The sequence below is a fragment of the Podarcis pityusensis genome (assembly GCF_964106645.2).
Source record: "Podarcis pityusensis genome assembly, chromosome: 4".
NCBI lineage: Eukaryota > Metazoa > Chordata > Lepidosauria > Squamata > Lacertidae > Podarcis > Podarcis pityusensis.
In genome coordinates this window covers 19,702,159-19,715,889 of record NC_138027.1, presented here as the reverse complement: position 1 = coordinate 19,715,889, position 13,731 = coordinate 19,702,159, and the positions used below count along the sequence as shown (strand labels likewise).

At 41.8% G+C, this 13,731-nt stretch overlaps 1 protein-coding gene and 1 long non-coding RNA gene across 9 annotated transcripts in view; one reads left to right on the top strand and one right to left on the bottom strand.

Annotated features, from left to right (window-relative positions):
• The window catches only part of YAP1 (Yes1 associated transcriptional regulator), an 80,577-nt gene that overhangs the window by 28,775 nt on the left and 38,071 nt on the right, over window positions 1–13,731 (bottom strand). For 4 of the 8 annotated variants that reach the window (XM_081002185.1, XM_081002187.1, XM_081002188.1 and 1 more), the window contains exons 3-4: window positions 11,141–11,256; window positions 6,727–6,840 (exon numbers count right to left, since the gene is read on the bottom strand). In XM_081002185.1, coding sequence (XP_080858311.1) covers window positions 6,727–6,840; window positions 11,141–11,256 — 230 coding nt within the window. The remainder of the gene's footprint in view (window positions 1–6,726; window positions 6,841–11,140; window positions 11,257–13,731) is intronic. The other 4 variants (XM_081002191.1, XM_081002189.1, XM_081002192.1 and 1 more) reach the window with 1 other exon arrangement.
• LOC308475428 lies at window positions 6,056–12,114 on the top strand. The gene is made up of 2 exons (XR_013985182.1): window positions 6,056–6,317; window positions 11,144–12,114. It is a non-coding gene; the product is annotated as an uncharacterized lncRNA (long non-coding RNA).

The window sequence follows — 13,731 nt, the reverse complement described above, 5'->3', positions numbered from 1 at the left end:
CAGCTGAATCAAAAAGAAGCTGGAATGTGTAAACAAGATGCTTCATTTAATTACCAGTGCTTGTATTCCAGTGAGAACAATACAGGGAAATGAGGACCACTTCGTGATCCCACAAGTTGGCAAGGAAGGGAAATTCCTTGGTGGCCGAGTCTCAGTGTGTTTGATTTCTTTTGTTCCAAAATGCCTGAACAATTGGGCACATGCTACTTGGTTGCTTTATTTATTTATTTATTTATTTAGTTCTACATCTTATGTAGTAATAGAGGCTTCCTGTGGAGGAGGGTTAATTTCTGAGTTTTGCTCAGAAATTACATTTATTTCTCCTCCTTGGTGCTTTGTTTTCAGTGTTCACAATGGAAAGCAGACTGCAATGAGAGTCAATCTATTCTTGTGAACAAAGCATTTTGAAGTCTCCTAAATCACTGAGGTTTTTTTTTTTTAATCTACTATTAACCTAGAGTTGCTAAATACAGTGGTACCTCAGGTTAAGAACTTAATTCGTTCCAGAGGTCCGTTCTTAACCTGAAACTGTTCTTAACCTGAAGCACCACTTTAGCTAATGGGGCCTCCTGCTGCCGCCATGCCGCTGCTGTGTGATTTCTGTTCTCATCCTGAAGCAAAGTTCTTAACCCGAGGTACTATTTCTGGGTTAGCGGAGTCTGTAACCTGAAGCATCTGTAACCTGAAGCGTCTGTAACCCGAGGTACCACTGTACACATTTCTTAAAAGGGAGAAGGAGTGTGAAACAGGGCATTTTGGTACCTCAGATGGAAAACCCACATTCCCCTCAATTTAAACATGGTGCTCAGTTTACGAAGCAATTCATCTGCATGCTCTGAACTGGAAAGAACAATAGATGAACCAACACAAAGTTGTTCATTTCAGCGGGTTTTGTACTGGACATCTATTCTATGTTTACATCTGCAGAACTCCATACCATAGCTCACATCATCCAAGCGTCTCCCAATCACCAGCAGGAGATTATTATTATTTTTGTATGGGTGGGTGGAATTATCATGGGGAGATCCTGATCTGTGAAAATTAATTCTGTTTGATTTGTGGGAAGGAAAGTTAAGATTCAAACCACTAATTTTGGATTTTCATACGCACTGTGAGCCAGAAGGGGAAAAGGTCAGGCGAGAGAAGGGTGCGAGCAGAACAAATTCCCTTGGCACAGACATTTGAAAACTGAAACACAGCCATCACTACCACGTAGAACTTAGAACGTTTCAAGGAAGCCTCCTTTCTCTGTTCAAAAGCAGGCTGTCTCCCATTTGCCATCGCCCTCAATCAAAGAAGTCCACATGCTTGTGCTTCTCTTTCCCCTTCCCCCTTCAGCCGAGCTCTTTAACTGAAAAGGCCTGGAACAGATTAAAAGTTCAACCACAGAATAATTTTTTTTTTTTTTTTTTAAATCTTCTGGCGTGTACTCAACTCTGTCTGCACTATGCATACACACTGGGCCCAAAAAGGGAAACTATGCAGTGAAAAAATAAAACAGCTGTATGCCTCTCTTTTTTGGATATTGAAGCTTTTGAGTTTAACTGATGCAGCACTTCACATCTTAGGAAAGGATGGAATGCTTAAGACAAGTAGTTGCATTGCTCGGAGTGAGGAGACACCACTATTCACAGCAGACTGTGTTTTTCCAGAGAGAGATGTTCCCAGCTTGTGACCTTTGCTCTAGCTCCTTATTCCAGATAGCCTTTAACAACTCTTGCAAGTAAGAGGTGGGGGGGGGGGGGAGAGAAAGAGATCAATGTATGGGGGAAAGGAGCAAAAAAGGAAACAAAAAACGCCCAACCCTTTCCTTCTCAGATCATCAACACATGGCCCAGACATGACACTTTGCAGATCACTCTTTCCTGGGAGAAGCAGAGGTTGCCTCGACCCTACCAAACATGGTTTGGTTCTCACAGTAACACAGTTCTAAGAGCTGCAGCTCTAAAATCATTTTGGTATGATCACCAAAAAATATTTGAGCTGCCGGCACTCAGTGTAGTGATGGGCAAGTAGCCATTCAGTGTGCCTAAACAGCAACCTGCTTGGTCATGATTTCTTCCAGGTAACCAGACAAGGAAAGTTTTGCAACCTAACAGTTGATTCCTCTTCTACTGCATTTCAGGTCACTGCTGTGCCACAAAGGGTGGACCAATTTAAAATTACAAGGCTATTTAAATCAAATCACAGGGAAAGGGGCCAATTCATATCAAGTTCCCCATCTTTTGATTCATCTATTTCTTGAACAACTATGAATTTTAACTGGTTACTAATACAGTTAAAGCCTATCTGCTTGCCACTAAACAGGACATTTTACTACATAGGCGCACTGTTAACAGTTGTTCTGTTACGAAGCCCACTAGAGATATAAATCCATTAAGAGGAGTAATTGTGAAATTACGAGTTTCCGTTTGGCTTTATATACACATCCAGGCACTAAACAAGATCATTTACGGTTAAGTGCTCCAAACTTCCCAGAAGTAATGGCTGGTAATATTTTCATGGTATGGAAAGTGTCCATGCTAGTCTACATTTTCAGTTCACACAATAAATTATTCCATTTTGGAGCTAGCTATTTTAGTGCTTGACCTTAGGACATTTTTTTTTTTATTTTTGCCTCAGGTTCATCTTTTGAATAAAAAAAAAAATCAGGCTTTTAACTCAGTGTATCTAGTAAGGCTTATTTTCTGCAGGGAAGTGATCTGGGGTGTTGCAGAGTGTAATACCGGCATAGGCAAACTTGGCCCTCCAGATGTTTTGGAACTACAACTCCCATCATCCCTGACCACTGGTCCCGTTAGCTAGGGATGATGGGAGTTGTAGTCTCAAAACATCTGGAGGGCCGAGTTTGCCTATGCCTGGTGTAGTACCCTGAAGCACAAATGTTGTCATTCGTGAATATAATAAAAGGGGAACAAATCTGTTACAGTACAAAGAAAGCTTTACTGCATATGTGAGCAAGCACCCTGCTTTTGAAATTGCATAGCTCTGAAAGCTTTTGCAACATACAAAGCTGCCTAAAACTTGACAAGTTAGTTTTAATTCCTAGCTGACATTCACTCTTCAAGACATACAGCCAGTTTAACTGTAACTGCAATTATTCAACTGGCCTATAAAGACCTTCCAAGTGACACAAGCCAATGGCAGTTGTGGAGCAAAAAATGGTTTTCTGACCACTATCTTCATTCCACCTCCATAAACACCTTAACAAACCATCACCAAACAACCACAGGTACAGTTATACCAATCAGATTACAGTTCCTCCTATACAGCCACCCTGTGAAATCATAGCATTTCTGGAGAGTTTGATGCTTGGATATGTGATTTCTCAAAGGTATCAGCTTATTTAAAGAGAGAAATGAAGGTCATGTGACATGAGCCTTCAATGGTTTAAGATTTCCAGCGGGGGTGGTGGACAGAAAAATGCATACCATGATGTTTTTGAAACTCTTTCCGCATACTGTACAATGTCATTTCAGGAGTGGAGGGGGCGTTAGTACCCTTTTCCCTTCCTTGTTCTCCCCATTTCTTCTATCTGGCAATAAAGCGGTCAGGCTGAGGCTGCCAGGCAATCCTGCACTTGACCTCCAGTAGCGCTGAACTATCTAGAACAGGGCAGGAAGGCTTTGGGTGCGTGGGAAAGGAGAAAGACATCTCTTCTTCCTTCCCTGCTGCTGAATGGTCCTCTTCCCCTAAGTTCTTAGGCATCACTGCAATGTTGCTGCTTTATCCTAGCCGGAGCTCTGAACAAGAGAACTCCTTAGAACACATTGCACTATTTCCTTGTGGTTCATCACTTTTTCTTAAGTTGCATAGCACCTCAAATTTACTAGGTGTTTTGGCAGTCTGGTGTCAGAATGCCTCTCATACTGAACTGACCCAAGATCTAAAGATGAAGTACAGGAAACTAACAAACAAACAAACAAACAAACAAACAAACAAACAGGGCAGGGCACTAACTCTTGAGCTCCCTGATCTTTTGCAATCCTCAGCCTTCTTCCTCTCCACAAACAAAATAGGGCTGTTAAACTTTTTGCCTTAGTTAACTGTATCGTGAAGAGTCAGAAGGCTTATTTAGCATTGAAAGGTGCAATTCTAACCCTACTTACCTGGGAGCAAGCCCCACTGAATTCAATGGGACTTGTTACTGCGCAGGCATGGTTAGGGTTTTGCTGTAAAACATTAACACACAAATACGAGTAGTGAGATCTAATACGGGAAAAACAAGAGCTGTTGAGTCTTCCAGCAGTGTGCACTTGTGAAGTTAATGTACCTCCCTGAAGAGGCCCACAGCTGTTGATAGGTCAAAAGCCCTGTGAAGCTTCAAAGCCTTTTGTACACCTTCAGCCTGACCTACTCAGTGATCTGCACATTATTTTCGTTTCACTGCGCTAAGGCCAAGACAAAACTTCAGAAGCCACAAGTATCTGCTTTCTTGCCAGTATCACGTCTGTTGTGTGGTTCTTTATAAGGACATATGTACAGGTATAACATCCTAAAATAAAGAACCAACCAACCGAGTTACTGCATTTTTAAAGAGTATCTTAACTTCACATATCCTGCTTTTCTTTACAGAAATACCCAACAGCTTCCCTAAGATTCCAATATCCCTTCTAAGTACCAATGAGGCAGAGACATGCTCAGCTTTAGCAGTGTGGCATCACTACAAGCCTTCAGAGCATTCCCTGGCCCTAACTGTCTATCACATATTAGTGGCCTTGTGCATGCATATTTAACATTATTTTCTCTTATCCAATATTATTATATCCTTACTAAACAAAAGAAATTAATAAACAGGTACCCAAATAAGCCGCGGTAAAGCCTATATAACATTTTGTGGAGAAGTTTCCATTAAGGCCAAAACAATTGTTTTTAAACACAACATGCCCATTTTTAGCATATTTTTTTTTGTGGGGGGGAATATTGTCTATGTGAATTCCAGCCAATTTCAAAACTGCAATCCTAAATACTTACTAGTGAGTAAACCCCACTGGACACAGTAGTGCTTTCTCCTGAGTAAACACACACAAGATTTTTCTGTGTGTGAAACTAAAAAGTTTACTTTCAAGTCATTAGAAACCGCTCCTTCAGGAAGCTGGTTCCAAGTTTTGATTTTCCAATAAGCTACAGGAAGATAGAAAATGAAACCAAAAGGATCACAGACTAATTCTAAAGGAATTGATGTGGGGGAGGAGGGATATCTGAAAGGTGGCGCTTTGCCCTGGATCTTAGGCAGGTCAATCGAAAAATCCTGTTTTTGTAAGAAAAAGACCAACAACTTTTGGGGTGTCCTGGCTTTTACTTTTTCAAATATGGCAGCTCTATAAATGGCCTATATAAAATTGATCGCCAAAAAGCATGGTCGCAAACACGGTTTGCAATCCTGTTACCCACCCACTCCCTTCCACTCCCCAGCCCCTGGCGAATAATCCCTTATTCACTAAGTATTTCAGCATCCTTCACAGCTGTTCAGCCATCATGCATTGTAAAAGGGCATGCCTGGATCTCTCAACCATGCCAACAGATAAGAAGAGACAACACTCGTGTGCTGCTAGATTTGGAACAAACACTACAGTGAACCCAGTTCTTTGCTATAAACAAGTTTCCAAAGCTTTATGCATTATGTATCTGCTGAGGGGTTTTCCCATAGATCATTACAGCAAACTAGAGTGCAAGGTTTATAACAATGCAAGTTATAAAACAAGTCTCGCTGGCATAGCAAAGAAAAAATAATGATGATTTCATATTAATGTGGACAATTATATGGCAAGTACTTCTACTGCCAAGTAAACCCATGACAGAGTTTCTTAAGACAGAGATCCTATAAAATCCTGAACCTTGGCATTAAAGCGGTTGTCACCTGTAATCTAACCTTGTATGCCAACCATTGGCTGAGGCATTGTGACATCACAGAGTGTTCACAACAGTCCTTCTTGCTGAGAAGAAGGGACAGTCATGTGCTTGCAATGTTGTTGCTGTGTAAGGAGTGGAAAACCAGCCATGGAAAAGCAAAGGCATGCATTGATTAGCATAAGGGACTGAATCAGAGGTGCTTGGAAGATCAAGTCCTGAGAAATTGAGGGGGATTTACTTCAAGGAAAAGTAAAGGCTGAAAAGCTGAGTGGAAAGAGGACTCATGAGGCAGATCAGCTGTCTCTAATCCCTTTAGTGTATAAAGCTAGTGTAGATAGAAGCTTGAAGACCAAGCCATGAACTAGAATAATTCTGGGTCAAATTGTTTCCCTGAACTAAGCAGCCTAAGCCCTCTATGGGCATCATTAGGCTAACCTTACGGAATCGTTATAACAATTGTCAGCGTAAGTAAAGCATGTCAAACATTGTAAAGATGCAACATATTATTCAAGGAGCCTACAATACAAGAATCTGAGGAAGGGGTGGGAAGGAGGCAGCAGAAAACTCAAATATGGTGGGCTGGCGGTGTCAATTAGAAGAGGACACTGGGGGGAAATCTATCCCACTGCCTAGAGATGGGAGTGTTATGTGTTAACAGAAGTGGGCAGAGGCACAAGACAGTTAAAGAGACATGAGGTACGGAGATAGGTGGGGGTGAATTTTAGAAATTAATCTGAAATACTTAGCCAAGTCTTTGGCTACAGGTAGCCAGTAAAAAGGAAAAAATATATGTTATATTTACCTAAGTACAAAGGTGTCTTAAGGGAGGGGAAACAAAAAAAAAAAAGAGTCTTAAGTGAGAGGAACTTTTACCAAAGCGTGGGTCAAGCCTTGGATCTAGCCAAGATGTGGTCTTGTTCTTATGGTTTATGTAGTAAATTTCTCCATCCTGGGTCATGGCTTGTTCCCATCCATCAGGGAGCGGGCCTGTAACACAGAAGGAAGCAATTCATAGTAGGCTCTGCTTTGCCCCTACTGAAAAAGTTAGCCAATTTTTATTAAGAACCCCCAAAAATGATTTACACAGCACACAGCACACATGAAACTAATAGTTTCAGTCTCTAGTAGCTCTGGAGGTGTGGGGGACAGAGAAAGATGCTGTGTTATAGTAACACATTCGTTTCGTGCATCTGGAGTGAAAAATCTCACCCTACCCCAGAGTTCACCCTATTTTTTATTTGCTCAAAATTTGCCCTATTCCCAAGATGGTGGGTGGTAGTAAATGCACATGCAGGAGACCAGTCTCTGGACCCAAAGTCCTTATAGTCTGTATGTATAAAGCAACTATTTCTGTCTTTGTTTCTCCTTTATCGCCTTTTAGGAGCATTTAATATTTCAGAAGCGTTTAGGATCTACTTTTGGCTTCCTTTGTGTCCTTGTTTAGTTTTTCTAAATGATTCCCCATATGTTGCACTTCATTTTTAAAGAATGTGAGTTGGCTGGCAATTTGCGGAGTCATTAGGAAGGTTGCAAAAAGTGTTACGACACTGTAGCAGGCAGGCAATTAGCGGCTCCTGTATTTTCTCCTGGACTCAGTGAGGGCCAGTATGGGCCATACTAAGATGGACTTGGGCTGAGGAGACCACAGTCATAGACTCACTAGATAAGATGCCCTGCCAGATACTTTCTCCGTTACTATCTATAGAATAGAAACAGTGATCACCCACTTCTTTCAGGACTGACAAGAGCATAGATGAACTAGAAACCGTAATGCATTTTGTACACTAAAATAACTATGTAGACTGTTAATCATAGAAGCATTTGTTTATTGGCGGGAAACAGCAATGTTCTATTTTTCTTCAGTGTCCCATCTTAATGAGCAGTGAGCTAATGTTCAGCATCAAAACATCACAGAAGCACAACATGCTCCACTTATCTCCAATGCAAATTCCAAATACGCCCATTAATTATGTAAATGTATGCATATGAAGTAGAAAGTGAAGAGGGTTAACTAATAGGCTTTTAGTGTTGCTCATCCACTGAGCAGAGAGAATGAAGTCTTAAGTTAGGAAGGACCACCCAAGATAGCACATATGGAGAGATTTGAAGAGTACGTTAAAGAGGAAAGTTTATTAGTAATACATTACACTGCCTTTCCACAACACTCAAAAGGAAGGGGGTAAAAATTGTATTTCACAATAACTCAGATACAGCCATGCCCACCATCTTTGCACCTCCAGTTCTTATCCTCCCTCAGCAGCCTGAAGGTTTCCTTCTCTCTTTCCTCTTATTATCCATTGCTACCTTTTATGCCCTGAAATCCTTCCCAGATTTTCTAGTGTCATCTACTTCCCTTCAAAATCTACATTGTCCATGAAGCTGTTCTTGACCCTCCATTCACTCAATTTCAACAAAATCTAAGTACCTGCCCCCCCATGTTCTACACTGTCAACAAACATCTGGATGAGAGGATCCAGCAGGCATCTCAAATTGGAAGGCTGTAGGAAATGGGGTTCTGCAAGGAACTCCACTGGGACCAGTGCTTTCTAACTTGCTTTAAAAAGGATTCAGAATTAGGAGTTTGTAATGAGGTAACCAAGTTTGATGAGGATGCTATGGCTTTGTACTACTACTTCCATCATTGGAAGCAGTATGCCTCTGAAAGCCAACTGCTAGGAATTGCAAGTGAGTAAAGTGCTGTTGCAGTCATGTCCTGCTTCTGGGCTTCCCATACGCTTCTGGTTGGTTGCCTCTGAACACCAGCCTCTGCGGATCATGAAATGCAGCAGGTTATCACACTCATATACTTCTTGTTGGCTTTCCATGGGCATCTGGTTAGACACTGTGAGAACAGAATTCAGAACTAAATTAGCTCTTGGTTTAATTCAGCTGGCTCTTCTTATATCCCCCTGTTCTCTTTCAGCTGTCAACTCTTGGACTGAAAGCCACCAGGGCCAGGACCTATTTTAGCTCATGCTGCAAAGCACTATGTACACAGACAGGAAGTATTTTAGCAATCAGGATTTCTCGTTATTTTTATTTTTAAAAGATAATGGCCAGCCCAAGATTACTTAATAAGTTGCATTGCTAAGGATGAATTCGAACATATCCAGTATTTTATCCTGGACACTCCACCAGGATTTCCACAGTGCATACATTGTAAAAACTCCCACCTTCTTCAAAAAATGCATAGGTGTGTAATAAAAGGCAGCACAGGAAAACAGAAACGTAGCAGAAACATAGTTTGCTCCTGTTCCACTTTCAAGCAGCATAAATCCCTTGCATAAATAGCGTAGGGCCGTAGGCAAAGCAGAAAGTATGCCCCGAGATTTGAAAACAAGCTATATTTGTGCCAGCTTTTACTAGACCACGACCCAATGGTGGGTCTCTACCAACAGGAGTTTGCAAGTGCAGGAGGTATCACTGGCTGCTGTAATATTGCCCATTTTTGCCACAAATTCTGCTCGTTGCAAGTGGAGACGCAAAATCACACTGCACGAAATGAGTGGGCTACATTTTGACGTTGTGGTTGCAGCTACATCTGGGGTAGTTTAACACTGTTACGACTCCTGTCCCCTCCCATTCACCCCAATACCCATGTGTCATGCTCCTTCCATATTCTTTGATACTTCTAAGTATCTCACTCCAGGCAAACCACTTAGTAGCTATCATTATTAACCAAAGGGATTAGCAATATGCATTACTGTACACACACACACACACACTGAATCAAGACTACCGTGCAGCCTTTTAGAAGCATCACCACTTCCCAACTGACGGCTTTGAAAGGGAAGAAAAATCATAACTTTGCCCCGCCCCACCTTTTGGTGGATAGAGTAATTGACTGATTCTCAATTTGATCTTTTGTTGTGGCTGCAAGTGTGCCTCCCCTCCCACAACACAATCAAACACAGTACCAAATGTGAACCTCTCCTCTTTTCTAACAGATCCATAGAGTCATTGCAGTAGTCCTCCCTCAAAAAATTCCAGTTTCTCTCTCATCCATGCCCAACTTCCCACTTCAATCATCACATGAAAAGTTGCAACCACCATCATTACTTTTGGTAAACTACAAAAATTAAAGCTGCAGAAAGTGACAATTCCTACATAATCTGAGCTCTTAAAAGTCACCATCCAATGTTATGTGATCCATCTGTAATCTTTATAAAGCCATGCAATTTCACATCCGAGAAGCCAGGTGTTCAAGTTTTAAAAATGCAGTTGTGTAACTCAATATTATACAAAATATAGCTAGTGCAAAATTCAGAGCTACAGTACCGCTGAGAGCTTGTTTAGATTAGGATGGAGAACTTAAGGCCCTCCAAATATTGTTGACTACAACTCTCATTGTTTCTGTCTATTGGTTTGCTCAGTGGGTCTGATGGGAACTGGAGTCCAACAACATCTAGAGGCCAATTGGTTTCCCACCCCTAGTTTAGATAAAGCAAGAAGTGGGTATACAATAAGAAAAGCAATGGCAAGGAAAGTTGCTTTGCTCTGTCTTTCCAGCAAAGAATCAGCATGCACAGGGAACTCATCTTAACACTGCACCTATGTATAATCACCACAACTGTTCCCCATCTGGCATTCAGACAGCTGAAGGACTAGCATAGGTTAAGGGCCTGTAGCTGCATGGCACATGTCTCAAGAGTTAGAGCAGGTTCCCCACTTCAGTCAACCTCCATGAATTGGAAAGTGACAGAAACTGCAACAGGAGGGAGCCAGACCTAGCATTTTAATTAGTGCCATGTTTTTAAAGTAATGCCTGTAGAGGAGGACCATTGGCTTTTTTTTGAATGAGAGATCGGCTGTCATAGGCAAGAATGGGTTGTGCAGATACTGAGCCACTTCCCCAAAAAGGGATCGAACAAAGCATTGTTGACTTTTTCAAAAGGTTTTGCATGAGCCAAATGTTAGGAAAAACACCATGAAATCACACCAGATAGGAGAGAAATACATCACGATTTTAATAAAAATGAAGGCAGAAAAGATTTAAGAGGACGAGAGAGAAAAACAAGAGAAGGGGTTATGTTGACTAACATGTAGTAACCAGAGCAGCATATGAACTTTGATACTTTTTAAAAGCAGACTTGAATATTTCAAAAGAAACAGTCGAATCTCACTTCTCTATCTTGGAAGTACAGTGGGTCCCTTGTTAATTATACAAATCTGTATTATTTTTAATTGGGTGTTCTACCTCCTCGGTGGAAGCACCAGTATGTAGCAATTATATGGGATATAAACTATTTAGGAATTGAAGCATAGATTTTTGTTGATTTCTCCTTACCAGTTGCTGAATTCATGATGCTCTGTTGCACCGGAGGACTTGTGGGAGCTGTAACATTCATCTGAGAAAGGAGGGCCTTCCTTGGATCCTGCCATGTTGTTGTCTGATCAATGTGACTGAGACAAAACAGAACGAGGAATTTAGACAACATGCTATTGCAATACTCAAGGTTACAAGTGACTGGAAAAGCAAGCACCAAAACATGAGGCCACAGAAAAGGAGTATCAGATGATTTGTTCTTCACAAAGAATAGCTCCAATCATTGGAGGCATGGGCTAGCATCTAAAAAAACTGCATAGTTCAACATACCCAACAGGCGTTTGGCTTGAGTGCTCCACCAACAGCAGGTTCCCATGGCATATAATGAACTGTTTTTGAAACAGGAGCATCTTGTAATACAAATTTGTAGTATGGCATGGGAGGGTCTGCTGTTTAAAGGCCAGAAACAACCTCACCGGAAAGTCTGCAAGAGGGGCATGTCTAAAGTGGCTCTTCGGCCCTCCGCCATATCATGTTGGTCTGCTGTCAAACAATACAGGTTCCAGCTGCTTTGGCATAAGGACAAAAATTGTCAGGGGAGTCAGCTAAAACTAGAGGGCTACACAAGGACGGGGACTACAGGAGACAGGATCAATTCTGAATGCAGTCAGCTGAGGGTTGACCATCTTTGACATGTTTCCATGCTTCCAATGGTAACTGGAAGTATAATTAGCATTCTTATATAAAAAGATTTTTCCAAATATAAATTTAACCATGATTTGGGGGGGGGGGAGCAAGTAACTGTTTATAGATATGTGTCCAAAAAGAACAGTATTATTTCAGATGGCACAAAAACCTAACTATTTTCACAGGGGCGGGGGGAGGCTAGTCACATTTCACCTAAATATGTTTTGTTGTTATGCAACTGCCCAATTACAATGAATCTGCTACCAACAAGACAAGCTAACTCATGCATAAAAGTAGCTTTCTCCCAACCCGCCTTTAAAGTGTGTTTTTACTACCTGCTTCATTTCCACTTCCTCAAATCTGCTTACTCAGAATTCCAGGAACACAAACAGCAGAGAAATGCACTTGGGATTAGATATCAGACTGCTCTAATGAGCCAGTTGTCATTCTTTGGAACATGTGTGTGCCTGTTGCATCACAGGCAACGCGCCTGAGGAGAAGGCCAGGAAAAGATGACACCAGTGTACACAGACACAAACTAAGTTTCATTTCCTTGCCTCCATTCTCTACACACACACACACACACACACACACACCTTTTTTTTTTCTTTTGCCCAATCAGCATAAGCTTTCTTTCACCAAATGCTTTTGGGCCAATAGTAATGCTGCTGCAACCCACAGTCCTCTGTTCCATTTAGTACATTTCTGATTTTTAGCCATTTTGGGCACACATTTTAAGTAAGCCCCACAGGAGTGGAAACAAGACAGCATGGTTCTTCTTGAACTTTTTTGTGCTTTAGATAACCATTTTAGTTTGTAGTGGTTTGCAGACAAGCACATTTATTTATATCATTGGTTTTCAGGCAGTATGCCATGGCACCTTGGGGTGCCTGAATGGTGGTCAGGGGTGCCGCAATAAACACTGGCCTCTGTCCCTCTTTCTTTCCTTCCCTCCCTCCTCTGATGCCCTCTTGAGTCTCTGCCTCCCAAAGGCTTGCATGGCTGTTTGTTGCAGCAGCGCTGGCTACAAGCTCTCCAGACGAATGGTGCCTCTGGGGCTGGCCAGTGGGTGCTTCCCAGGCCCCTGTGGAGCAGTGTGAGGAGACACCTCTCTTTGGGGTAAGGGGGGCAGCTCAGAGACCAGGGGCGGCAGCTGCGGCTGCCCAAAGGACTCCCAAGGAGAGGGGAGGAGGCTGAAGGAGCACTCCACAAAAGAGGGTGTTCGAAAAAGGGTGAGGGGCTGCCAGCTCTGCAGGCAAGGGGTGACATAACTGGGCTCCTGAGCCCCACAGGGATGCCACAGAAAGAATGTAGATTGTCAAGGGAGCTGTAGACTCAAAAAGGTTGAAAAGCTCCGATTTATATTATTACTGCCACAGAAAGGCCACTCAAAAGTTGTTCGTGTATTGAACACCCTGATAAACAAAAAGTGCAAGCACAATTAGGTAGGGTAGTGGGCATGTTTGTGCACATCTGGCAACACACAGATTTGTCAGACAAGTCACTGCTATTCAGAGCCAAAAAACTATCCTGGCCAAAACTTTCAGATTTACTTATTTATTTAGCTATTTCAACATGGTCATGCAGACTTCTGAGTGCACAATGATCTTTCTTAGTTCAGCTTTAGATAATTTCATGTTTAAGTCTTCATGAAAAGGGAGTGCCGAAAGTTTTAGATTATTTTTCCAATCCTCTTTTAATAAACATCCATTAAAATAACAACTAATCCCTGCCCTCCCTTCTCTCTCACACACACAGTGGAAAAATAAGCTCAGATCACAATAAAGCTTTTGAAAAAATAATACTAAAAAGTTAGAGCAACTGATGGAGCTAATGTACATTTGTGGCAAAACGTATCAGCAATTTCTCCCTGATCCCTCTAGAGCCAAATTAAATATTTTGGACTGCCTGCTTTGTGCTGTTTA